The sequence below is a fragment of the Budorcas taxicolor genome, chromosome 1 (genome assembly GCF_023091745.1).
Source record: "Budorcas taxicolor isolate Tak-1 chromosome 1, Takin1.1, whole genome shotgun sequence".
Lineage (NCBI taxonomy): Eukaryota > Metazoa > Chordata > Mammalia > Artiodactyla > Bovidae > Budorcas > Budorcas taxicolor.
In genome coordinates this window covers 33,085,000-33,098,039 of record NC_068910.1, presented here as the reverse complement: position 1 = coordinate 33,098,039, position 13,040 = coordinate 33,085,000, and the positions used below count along the sequence as shown (strand labels likewise).

General features: G+C 39.4%; 1 protein-coding gene across 1 annotated transcript in view; it reads left to right on the top strand.

Moving 5' to 3' along the window:
* Positions 1 to 12,821, top strand: part of CNTN3 (contactin 3) — a 286,007-nt gene extending 273,186 nt beyond the window's left edge. Inside the window, exons 20-22 of the mRNA XM_052638038.1 lie at positions 9,289 to 9,401; positions 10,031 to 10,199; positions 12,721 to 12,821. Coding sequence (XP_052493998.1) covers positions 9,289 to 9,401; positions 10,031 to 10,199; positions 12,721 to 12,821 — 383 coding nt within the window. The remainder of the gene's footprint in view (positions 1 to 9,288; positions 9,402 to 10,030; positions 10,200 to 12,720) is intronic.
* The last annotated feature ends 219 nt before the right edge of the window (positions 12,822 to 13,040 follow it).

Here is a 13,040-nt window from a genome sequence, read left to right as displayed (position 1 = left end):
TCCATACCACTTCTGTCCTTTATTGTGCTCATCTTTCCATGAAATGTTCCCTTGGTATCTCTAATTTTCTTGAGGATACCTCTAGTCTTTCCATTCTATTGTTTTCCTCTATTTCTTTGCATTGATCCCTGAGGAAGGCTTTCTTATCTCTCCTTGCTATTCTTTGGAACTCTGCATTCAAATGGGTATATCTTTCCTTTTCTCCGTTGCCTTTCACTTCTCTTCTTTTCTCAGCTATGTAAGGCCTCCTCAGACAACCATTTTCCTTTCTTGCATTTCTTTTTCTTAGGGATGGTCTTGATCACTACCTCCTGTACAGTGTCACGAACCTCCTTCCATAGTTCTTCAGGCACTCTTGTCTGTCAGATCTAATCCCTTGAATCTATTTGTCATTTCCACTGTATAATCATAAGAGTTATAACCCATATAATCATAGCCCCATGGACTGTATAGTCCATGGAATTCTCCAGGCCAGAATACTGGACTGGGTAGCCTTTCCCTTCTCCAGGGGATCTTCCCAACCCAGGGATCGAACCCAGCTCTCCCACATTGCAGGCAGATTCTTTACCAGTTGAGCCACAAGGGAAGTCCAAGAATACTGGAGTGAGTAGCCTATCCGTTCTCTAGCAGATCATCCCAATCCAGAAGTTGAACCAGGGTCTCCTGCACGGCAGGTGGTTTCTTTACCTACTGAGCCCAAAAAATGAAAAAAAAATCAAGGAAGCCCCAAAAATGAAGAAAAATTGCTCAGTCGTGTAATACTCTTTACGATCCCTTGGACAGTAGCCTACCAGGCTCCTCCTGGAGCATGCAAAATCCTCGGCATTTTCCAGACAAGAGTACTGAAGTGGGTTTCCATTTCCTTCTCCAGGGGATCTTGCCAACCAGGGGATTGAACCCAGGTCTCCCACATTGCAGGCAGACGGTTTACCTTCTGAGCCACTGGGGAAGCCAGAGCTGCTTAGGCTAATGCTTCATAGCTCTGTCAGACTGGGCTAGCATAGCTGAAGCATCAAAAATCCCCACACCTCAGACGCTTTAAACTTATAAGAATTTCTTTCCCATTCACACTACATATCCATCACGGGTGTAGCTCAGATCCAGTCTATTCCGTCTTCATTGCAGGACCCAGACTGGAGGAGCAGCTGCTCTCCAAGTCGTGCTGGTCTCTCGGCAGAGGGAAAATGCTGGGCCATGCTCTTCAGTGCCTCCTAAAGGGGTCATTTCACTTTGGCTTTCCTTCCCCTGCCTGAAGAAAGCCATATGACAAAGCCTAGTGTCTGTGAGATGCCAGTGAGAAGGGGACACATGTCTTCCTAAGGGCAGGGAACCACAAAGTACTGTAGCCAAGCTGCTGGTTGGTGAGAGAGAGGCAGGGGAGCTTGATCTTCTCACAGAGGGTGAGGAATAGGATTTGCAGAGACTTTAAATAATAATACAGTCTACCCAAAAACATTTTTAGACACTGATAATCAATCCTACCAGCCAATAATAAGGATCATTAAAAATGTTTCTGGAGGAGCTAAGAATAAATTGCGGGTATCAAGAGACACCTAGGGATCCTTGAGTTGCTCTTTCATCCGCCTATACTGCCTGTGCCTTTGTCCTTCATATCCTGTCCTTCAGCATCTTCAACCTCATGCCTTTATAGATACAACAAGTTAATTTATTCCATCCAGATGGATTGCTTATATAAATATGTCAATTAAATATCCCCAAGACTTATAAAAAGTACCCCAAATGACTCTTGATTTAGAAAGAAGAATGATAACCTCAAATGCCTTCAATGGACAGGCAGGTTTCAATAAGCAATGGTGGGTGAGTGGGACAATCTCTTCTTCCTTCATCCCATCCTTTCTATCCATCCCTGTAGGACCAGTGTTTCTCATCGTCTGGTTTTGCAAAAGAAACCAGAAGTCTAGAACTTAAATGAAACTTCCCAAATTTAAATCTTGGCACCTACCCAAAATTAAAATACAGTATTTGGATTAGACAAAAAATATTAGTTAGCTCGGTCTGGCTTTCGGGAACTTTCAGGTTGCAGTGTCTGATTTGAAGCTTTATAGTTTCAGATGTTTCACTGTCTTGTGTTTTTAAATTCAGCAGTAGCTCTGCCAGCCATTTTCCATCTTTTGCAGTTGAGACACTGTGGCTTCTATCAGGTCAAGGGAGTAAACTCAGTACAGGTGACTTGTGAATGGCCACAGGGCATCTAGTAAGTCTGAAGTGTATTAGGTAGATCTTGTCTGTGATGTTTCAGGCTTGCTGTTTGTTGGTGCACAAAGGTAAGTTCTTAACAAAGTGGCAGCACAACAATCTCATAATCTGAAGGTTCTGAGCTCATGTCTCAGAGAGGGCATAGTCTTAGGACTTCCCAGGTGGCTCAGTGGTAAAGAATCTGCCTGCAAAGCAGGAGATCCAATTTCGATACCTGGGTCAGGAAGATCCCCTGGAGGAGTCATGGCAACCCACTCCAGTATTATTGCCGGGAGAATTCCATGAACAGAGGAGCCTGGCAGGCTACAGTCCATTGGGTCCCAAGGAGTTGGACATGACTGAGTGACTAACACTTTCACTTAAAGGTAAATAGTTTTAATAGTTTGTGGAAGGCAAGGGTTAATATTTGAAGTTTGACCTTAGTAAGCTAGAAAAGAAGAGCAGTTAAGGCTTAATACAAGGTACATGCCTGCTCAGTCACTTCAGTCTTGCCCAACTCTTTGCCACCCTCTAGACTGTAGCCTGCCAGACTCCTCTGGCCATGGGATTCTCCAGGCAAGAATACTGGAGTAGGTTGCCATGCCTTTCTGCAGGGGAATTTCCTGACCCAGGGATTGGACTCAGGGATCAAACCAATGTCTCCTGCATTGTAGGCGGATTCTTTACCACTGAACCATCAGAGAATCCCCTAATACAAGGTAACTAAAGATGACTAAGGGTGGAAGTTGAAAGTAAGGATAAGATACTAAAGGGAAGTTTGGATCATACAATAATCAAACTTTGTTCATAATTTGCTTAATGTTTTACAATCTCCAGTCATTGAATGATTCTTGTAAGATTTTAGTTACATACTCAAACAACCTGATTATTATTTCCCTAATATATTTAATACTCAAATATCTTTATTTTAAAAGGCTTTGTATCATTGTTATTAACAGAACATGATTAATATTCTCTGCATTACAAGGTGGTAGTCCTAAATTTTTTTTTTATAAAAATGAAAGCAAATCAATTATTTAAACAGAGAAAAGTTTAACAGTTAAAACTACAGTGAATAGCAAAAAGAAACATAATCATTTGCCAGAAATGTGTCCATGAAAATAAGTTTTGCAATGAGCCAATCAGAGTGTTAATGATTGTTATTAGTAGAGTGATATTCTGTTCTTGATTGCTCAATTTGAGATGAATTATTTGTAGTTTATATATCCTTAGGTCAGAGTTAATTTGAATTATGACTGTGTGTTTTGGGGTGTTTACCAGACATCTGTGTGCAACTGAAAACATCTGAGTTATTTGTTTGTATAATGCCCTTTGTTCTGTGTCATTATTTAGATCATAGTTTAATCTGTGTGTTGTATTTAAAGTAGATTACCACTGATGTGCCAATTTCAGCCTCATCAAAAAGAATCATCTTTATGAATAATTGCACCCAACTAAGAGTTGGATGTAGTAGGTTTTTTTATTTTTCCCTAATGTGAATATAGGCAAATATTTGCAATTAAAATGTTATCCATGTAAATCATCTTAGTGGTACAAGTACTGATCTCTGGGAACCACTAACATGGTCCGTGGTTCGAAGTCAGACAATATCTTTACCTCTGTGCTCACTGTACTTAGGGGAATCTCTGACACAAAGCAAGTGCTTATTGAGTATGTAATGACTGAAAGGGATTTCCAGATAGAAACCTTTTCTGCAAGACCTGTGTCATTCATCCAGTCTGCCTTGCCTTCCTTCTGACCTGTTCACAGATTCCGGTTCTGCCCCATCCCTCCAACTCCACTACCATCACTTGCCTTTGGATCTTTATTGCCTTTTACACAGAGTGCTACAGTGTGTTCCCTACGGAGCTTCCACCAAGGTTTTCCTCCTTCTCCCTCCCTCTGCCCCGCGGAAGACCTATGAAAGCACACAGCTATTGGCTCCACAGATCTGATCCTCCTCAGTCTTCTGCCAATTGCCTACAAAACAATATTCCTTTTCTAGTCCCTTTGACCTTCTAGACCCTTTAGAATATGGTTCCTACCTGCCTCTCCAACTGCCTTTGCTCTGATCCTTCCCCTCCTCCTTACCTGTACTGTCAGGACTGAGCTCCCCATGGCACCGTGTTAGTTCTCGGCCTCTGCACCCTGGCCTGTGTCATTCCTTTGCCTCGGATCCCCCCTGCCACGCCTGGCCCAACCCCTACATGTGAAACTCATATCATCTTTCAAAATCCACTTGAGATGTTGGCACCTCCTTATCTGCTTTTTCCCTTAATACTTAGAACTATGTTAACAAATCATTTAAGTATTTAATTAACACACCAATTGTTTCTCTGTTTTTTTTTTTTCTTATTGTTTCTTTCTGTTTCTTTTCTTCTTAGCCTCAATATGATCAGCTATATTCAAGCTCTCAAGCTGATGGTCAGCATTAATGTCCCAGTTTGGTCTTTGTGAAATTTATAGCATTTATTGAGTAGTGTCTTGGAAGACTATCAAAATTATGGAGCTAGAAAATTCATTCTAAATCCTGTTATGTCATATTTGAGGACAGTGTCCAGCCATATGTTGTCCTGCTGACACCGTGGTAAATTGTAACTGAAATTTTTTTCCTGATTCTTTACCCAATTCATTATCTTACTTTATCATTGCATGAACCATTCCTTAGAGACACGTGGGGAATAGATCAAACTTATTTTCTAATAACACTACAAAAGTTTTTTTCTTAATCCTTGTGTTGTACTTCTTGCCTTAAAATGGCAGTCAGTTACATATAAAATCTTAAGTTGACATCTACCTTTGACAAGATACTGGCATAGTGAATAAAGACTATGGACATATGGGCAAACCGTTTGTCAGCTCTTTCAAGAGTGGAAGTCACAGATAGTTAGCACAATGTAATAGGGGAAGCATAGACTTTGGAATTAACGAGAGCTTGTTTGAACCCACATGATATCTCTTACCAGTTGTGCATCTTAGCAAGTTCTTTGCTTTTAGTTTTTGTGATAAAAATACACATGACATAAAATTTCCATCTTACTTGTTTCTAAATGTATAGTTCCCTAGTGTTAGGCTTGGTTGTTGTGTAGCTGATCTCCAGAACTCTTTTCATCTTATGAAAGAGAAAATCTGTACCTATTAAACATCTCCTATTCTCCTCTCCTTCACCCTGGCAACTGCAATTCTACATTATGCCTTAATGGATTAAATACTCCAGCTACCTTGTATATGTGGATTCACATACAGAATGTCTTTTTGTGACTGGTTTATTTCATAATTTCCTCAAAGCTCATCCATATTCTAACATGTGTCAGGATTTCCTTCCTATTTAGTTCTAAATAGTATTCCACTATATAGATAAGCCTCATTTTGATTACTGATTCATCTACTGATGGACACTTAGGTTGCTGAACCTTTGGTCTACTGGGGATGATGCTGCTATCCACATGAATGTAGAATCTGTTTTTATAAACTCTCTGGGTCCAAGTTACCCATGTATAGAAAATGGGCATTATTATAATTCAGTATAATGAGACTGAGTAAATTATAAAAAAGTATATTCTACCATTCCGAACATATTTTAGGTTTTAATAAACGTTAGTTGCTAACAGTAATAGAATTTTAAATGTGAAGAGAAAGTTTGTCTGATCAAGGATTTTCCAGATGTTATTCTTACCAGTAGTGATAAGATGATTTGAAAATAGCTTATAAATATTTTTTTTAATTTAATAATGCTTCATTTATTAAATAGAATACCATAGGAATATAAGTAGCATAACAAGCTCATGATTATGTGACTATTAGTGTTTAGGAAAAGGCTAAACTGTGTGGATCACCACAAACTGTGGAAAATTCTGAATGAGATGGGAATACCAGAGCACCTGACCTGCCTCTTGAGAAATCTGTATGCAGATCAGGAAGCAACAGTTAGAACTGGACATGGAACAACAGACTGGTTCAAAATAGGGAAAGGAGTATGTCAAGGCTGTATATTGTTACCCTGCTTATTTAATTTATATGCAGAGTACATCATGAGAATCGCTGGGCTGGATGAAGCACAAGCTGGAATCAAGATTGCCGGGAGAAGTATCAATAACCTCAGATATGCAGATGACACCACCCTTATGGCAGAAAGTGAAGAGGAACTAAAAAGCCTCTTGATGAAAGTGAAAGAGGAGAGTGAAAAAGTCAGCTTAAAGCTCAGCATTGAAAAAACTAAGATCATGTCATCCAGTCCCATGACTTCATGGGAAATAGATGGGGAAACAGTGGAGACAGTGTCAGACTTTATTTTTCTGGGCTCCAAAATCACTGCAGATGGTGATCAGCCATGAAATTAAAAGACGCTTACTCCTTGGAAGAAAAGTTGTGACCAACCTAGATGGCATATTAAAAAGCACAGACATTACTGTGCCAACAAGGTCTGTCTAGTCAAGGCTATGATTTTTCTATTAGTCGTGTATAGATGTGAGAGTTGGACTATAAAGAAAGCTGAGCACCGAAGAATTGATGCTTTTGAACTGTGGTGTTGGAGAAGACTCTTGAGAATCCCTTGGACTGCAAGGAGATCAAACCAGTCCATCCTAAAGGAAATAAGTCCTGAATATTCATTGGAAAGACTGATGCTGAAGTGGAAACTCTAATACTTTGGCCACCTGATGCAAAGAACTGAGTTATTGGAGAAGACCCTGATGCTGGGAAAGATTAAGGGCAGGACGAGATGGGGACAACAGCGGATGAGATGGTTGGATGGCATACCGATTCAATGGGCATGAATTTGAGTGAACTCCAGGAGTTGGTGATGGACAGGGAGGTCTGGCGTACTGCAGTCCATGGGGTCACAAAGAGTGGGAAACGACTGAGCAACTGAACTAAACTGAACTGAAAGTCAGTGTTTATGTGTTTTTTTGTTCAATCAAGTTCATTTTTTAAAAAACAGCAAAAATGATGGAAATGGAACATGACTATCTGATGGTTAGAAACACCAATATGGAAAATTAGTAATCAGACCCAGCACAAAGCTTTTATTCCCCCCCACCCTTTCCCATTTCCTATTTTTTTTTTTTCTTTTTGTCCATTCAAAAAGTATTGAGTTTAGGATCCACTCATTCAGCTCGTCTGTTGATATTCTGGGACTCATACAAAATAAGACTGAATGCTAAACATGAAGTCACTTCTTCTGCAAGACTAGTGTTGGAATAAATCACTCCAAAATAAATTCCACCAAAATCACTCAAGTTTTCTATAATCTGCAAGCACATATCTCTTGACAGGAATCATCATGCTGAAGTATATTATCTGAACTGCGTCAAATGGAGCCTGTCCTTTTCTGGTGCTGCTAGGCCATGGGGAATCACAGACTTTGGTAACTGTTCTCACAACAGTGTATTCATAATATTTGGATGGAACCCCCAGAACATAGTCATTAGGAACTCTAGGCAACTGCCATTATATATGTTTTGTTATATAAGCTTTGCAACTTGAATGCTCTGAGCTAACCTAAACTTGTGAATACCAGATCACAAATTTTAAACACAATGTGGAATAGTATAAAAGAACAGACAGTAAGCCAAAGAATCTGCAGGGAATAATCTTGTTTAGCATCATTAGTCACCTCAGTGTATCTGTGCACTCTTCCCATATGTAAGTCCAGCCACCTCTCCCTCATGGCATGAGTCAGTGATATCTAGAAATGTCTCAGCATAGCTAATCTTTTATATCATTTTCCCATAACAAATTCAGTTAACCAAGTTAAATTCTGTGGCTAAATCTACAAGTACAATGCATTTCAGCACCGTTTGGGCAATCATGATGTTGTTGCCAAATGGATAATATTATGTTTGCTGTTTTGTGATTAAGATCCTGAGTTTTCAGTGCCCTATGTTGCTCTTGACAAATGCTACCAAACAACCCTCCCCCTGCATCTAGTGTTCATGCTGCTGCTGCTAAGGCGCTTCAGTCGTGTCTGACTCTGTGCGACCCCATAGACAGCTGCCCACCAGGCTCCCTGGTCCCTGGGATTCTCCAGGCAAAAACACTGGAGTAGGTTGCCATTTTCTTCTCCAGTGCATGAAAGTGAAAAGTGAAAGTGATATCGCTCAGTTGTGTCTGACTCGTAGCGACCCCATGGACTGCAGCCTACCAGGCTCCTCTGTCCCTGGGATTTCCAGGCAAGAGTACTGGAATGGGGCACCATTGCCTTCTCCGCTAGTGTTCATGAGAGGAAACTAAATTAAGAATCCATGTTTTTAAACCTCAGAGAGTTTCATTAATTATGTAATGGAATTCTCATTAACGTTTTAGTGTTTTGCCTTATTTTTCTCAAAAAATTGATTTAAACTGGGAAAACGAAGACTAAAATATAGACTGTTTGCTTCCATTTTTCATGTGTGTAGCTATTACTTCATGGGAATAAATCTAAGTAATCTTTATTTTTGATTGCCTCCCATTTTGCTCATCTCATCATACATGGCTGGCTTAAAAATCATCTGCACTTCATTTCCTACAACTTTAATCTGCTCAGTTGGCAATTTCTCTCTGCCTCTGGATGTATGAAACAGGACACAGTGCCTGTCTTTCCTGGCCCATCAACAGGCAACCCTCTAGTGGTGGATAAAAGAATTTCTTTATCTCCAGTATCAAGTTTTCTAAGAGATCACTGTGGTGATGGTGGTTTAGTTGCTAAGTTGTCTCCGACTTTTTGCAACCCCATGGACTATAGCCCACCAGGCTCTTCTGTCCATGGGGTTCTCCAGGAGTGGGATGCCATTTCCTTCTCCAGGGGATCTTCCCAACCCAGGAATCAAACCCATGTCTCCTGCATTGCAGATGGATTTTTTACTGCTGAGCCACCAGGGAAGAAATGCCCTAAAGTGTATCATGAATATGCTAAAATGAATTGTCTCCCAGTGTTCTGGAAATGACTTTGTAAAAGGAAATTTAGCTATTGTTATTTTTTCTGATTCTGCCTATGCACTATGAGTTACCAAAGAGATTCTGCCTTACTTGTGTCGCCTCCTTTATCTATATGTTGTGTGTAAAATATCACTCCATGCTCAAATCTATTTTGCTTTTCTCATTCTGCATTTCAAGCTCCCAGTCAGCCACCAGGAAATGTTGTTTGGAATGCTACAGACACAAAAGTGTTGCTTAATTGGGAACAAGTGAAAGCCATGGAGAATGAATCAGAAGTAACAGGATATAAAGTAAGTGGTATAATTTGCAATGCTTTCTTTTCCCACTTCTGGTAGTACTTTACAAAGGAAGCTAAATTTGGACAGTTTTTTTTTTTTTTTTCCTAAATGTTGATGGTGTGGTCTTTATAAACCACTTTTGACATACAGATATCAAGCTATATGTGAAAAGAATATTTTTCCAAAATGCCTGATTTCTTAAATATAAATTTAAGTGAAATACTTGTGCTCATATGGGAATTTTAGGCCAAATGTTGGTAAAGCGTTTGTGGTTTCCTGTTTCTAATACTCATCTATATAGTACTTAAAATGAATCCATAGTTTTGGCTCTGGTTCCTTGGTCTCGTGTTCAGGCTCAATACAGTAGGTCCTTGCCCACTCTCTGAATCCTTACAAATACCAAACCAGCTGAATGTTTCATGGAAGAAGTTCAGTCTCCCCACCTCATTGATTTTGAGGATTTGATGATTCTACCATATGCTGACCCCTCATCTAAGATCTATGATCTATGAATGCAGCAGATACTGTAATGGGTATAGAAGAACAACTGATAAAAATGAAGTAACATCAGGGGAATAATTTTGATGAAAAAATAAAAGCAGGCAGTAAAAAGTATATATATGTTTGTTCATGCATTTTAGGTTTTCTATAGGACTAGCAGTCAAAATAATGTGCAAGTGCTGAACACAAATAAAACTTCAGCTGAACTTCTGCTGCCCATTAAAGAAGACTACATTATTGAAGTTAAGGCCACAACGGACGGCGGGGATGGGACCAGTAGCGAACAGATCAGGATTCCAAGAATAACCAGTAAGTTGGTCGAAGTCAGTGTCTCAATTCCCAGCATCAGTTATGAACCTGCAAGAGAGAGTCTATTTGTGAGCACCCCACCCCATCTTTTTTTTTTCTTTCCTACTATGTCTTTCATCTGAATGCTGAGAAGGTTTTAGAATATGAGAAGTGAGGGAAGGAGGAATTCCTCAAGAGTGCTGCTAAGTAAGGAGAATGATAAGAGCCGAAAGACAGGGGGGAAAAAAAAGAAAACCTCGAGAAATGTTTGCTACTGCTGCTGCTAAGTCGCTTCAGTCGTGTCCGACTCTGTGCGACCCCATAGTCGGCAGCCCATGAGGCTCCCCCATCCCTGGGATTCTCCAGGCAAGAACACTGGAGTGGGTTGCCATTTCCTTCTCCAGTGCATGAAAGTGAAAAGTGAAAGTGAAGTCGCTCAGTCGTGTCCGACTCTTAGCGACCCCATGGACTGTGGCCCACCAGGCTCCTCTGTCCATGGGATTTTCCAGGCAAGAGTGCTGCAGTGGGGTGCCATTGCCTTCTCCGGAGAAATGTTTAGCAAATGTTATTCGCTTAACTTTTGTGTTCTGAGCTTTGCATAAATTTGCCTTTGGAGTTCCATAAAAATAGAATTCTTTTTCTTAAGGGCAATGTTGAACCCACAAAACAATTTTAAGATCTTTAATATTCCAGTTGTTTGCCTCCTAGAAATTATAGATATGTCTTATCAATTCTTTACCAAGCAGAAATTTTAAAATGTTTAAGGTCATAACCTACTTTCGGCCAAACTGAAAGACACTTTTTAAACAAATTCTTGGTTTCTGATTTCAAAGGAAGTTCATACTTACTTTTCCTTTCAAAATCCACATGAAGCCTACTTTATTACAATATAAAGTTACACTTTCAGAGTTGAGGGAAACAGACTTTTCATACATATTTTATCAGTGACAGCGGTAGAACGCATTTTATCTTCTCTTTAAATCTCAAGTGTGGCGTTTCGGGGCCTCATTTAAGTACCGCAGAAGCCATCCTGTCTTCATACTTTATTCTCTGGTCCTTAGTAACCTAAATTACTTTATTTCCTTTCACTGAACTCTACCTAATCTATAGTCTTGGACATTCAAAATTAAAACCCTTATCTGTAATCTTGGAAAAGAAATGGGACATCTTTAGCAAATATAGAGAAAGGGAGATGTGAAAATTAGGAGGAATTTTATCTTTTCATGAATGCATAAAAACTGCAATACCTAGACCAAAAACAAACAAGTAACCATGTGAAGAAAATGGGAAATGTTTATTTCAGAACTGAATTCTGCAGTATAAAAATCTGTAGAAACCATTTAGGACTACAGACATTTTTAAAAGTATATGCACTTCAGTAGAGCAAAACCAGAAATTAATTTAAGCTTATTATTGGTAATACTAGTGTTAGTATTAAGTTTTAAAATTAAGATTAAGATATTCTGTCCTATTCCTATGATAGCTCAAGGTTCAGAGTTAAAATTACAATATGGCCAGGTACTTTTGTGGTAGTCAAGTGGCTAAGACACCACACTCCCAATGCCGGGGGCCTGGGGTTCGATCCCTAGTCAGGGAACTAGATCCCACATGCCACAACTAAGAGTTTGCATGCCACAACTAAAAATACCACATGCCGTAACTAAAAGACCCTGCATGATGCCACTGAAAAATTCTGCAACTGCAACTAAAGATGCCACATGCCAAAATGGAAAAGATTCTGCATGCTACAGCTAAAAGATGCAGCATGGGGACTTCCCGGGGGTTAGCATGCCGCAGCTAAGAGTTCGCATGCTGCAACTGCAGATTCTGCATGCCACAACTAATGAACCCATGTGCTGCAACAAAGACTGAAGGTCCCATGTGCCCTCAGCTAAGATCTGGTGCACAGCATGGCCACAGAAGAGCTGTCAACAGGAATAGGTTCTGTGTGTTTGCAGGAATAGACGTGATTTTATCATTTGAGGGCTGCCGACTCAAGAGTAGCCTTTTCCTCTGACGTCTGCCGTCTTGCTGAGCGCACATAGGTTGCCGGTCTAGAATGCAGACAAAGCCATCTCTAGGAAAATGAAGCTTGTTACTGATTGCTTTTTTAAGATGTTGTTTTATATTATACATAACAATTTATGTGGAAATGCACAAAAGAGAAATAAACACAGATTTTTCAGAACCCTTCTCTGATGAAGCTTTAATTAAACCATTGAATTAGCTCAAAATTGTCTGTAATGGAGTATAGTTGTTTTCAAAATGATTAAGTTGCTTTTCCACTTTCAATTAAAGTTAAATAATACTAGATAAACAAAACCCAGAATCATTTAAGAAAACTTAAGTACGTCAGGGTGTTTATAGATACACATGGCAAATAATATCGGCTACATTGATAAATTAAATGAAAGCTAATGTTAACTTGTGGTAGTAAATTAGGTCCCTGATATGATTTGCTTATGATTGGAAAGACTGCTTTTGTCCTGGTTGCTTAAATTGGTGCGGTTCTCATTAATGAGCTGTTTATCGTCTTTGACAGATATGGATGCAAGAGGTTGTACGTCAGCCATCTCCACTGTCTACCCTGTGTCAAGTTATGTCTCTGTAATAATGTTATTTATTGTAAACACCTTGTGTTGATAGTCACTTTTTAAGTATTTATTGGAAACTGAATTGGTTACAAAAGAAGTGCTTTCATGAAATACAATGATGATGCATGTGTTTTTTTTCAACTGTATTTTTAAATTTCTACATAGGTAAAATATGAATATAATAGAAAAAACCAGTAAATCCCTTTAGGGGAATCTGAAATGCCTTAATATTTACTTGATAAACCAAAGCAATTTACATATTACATAC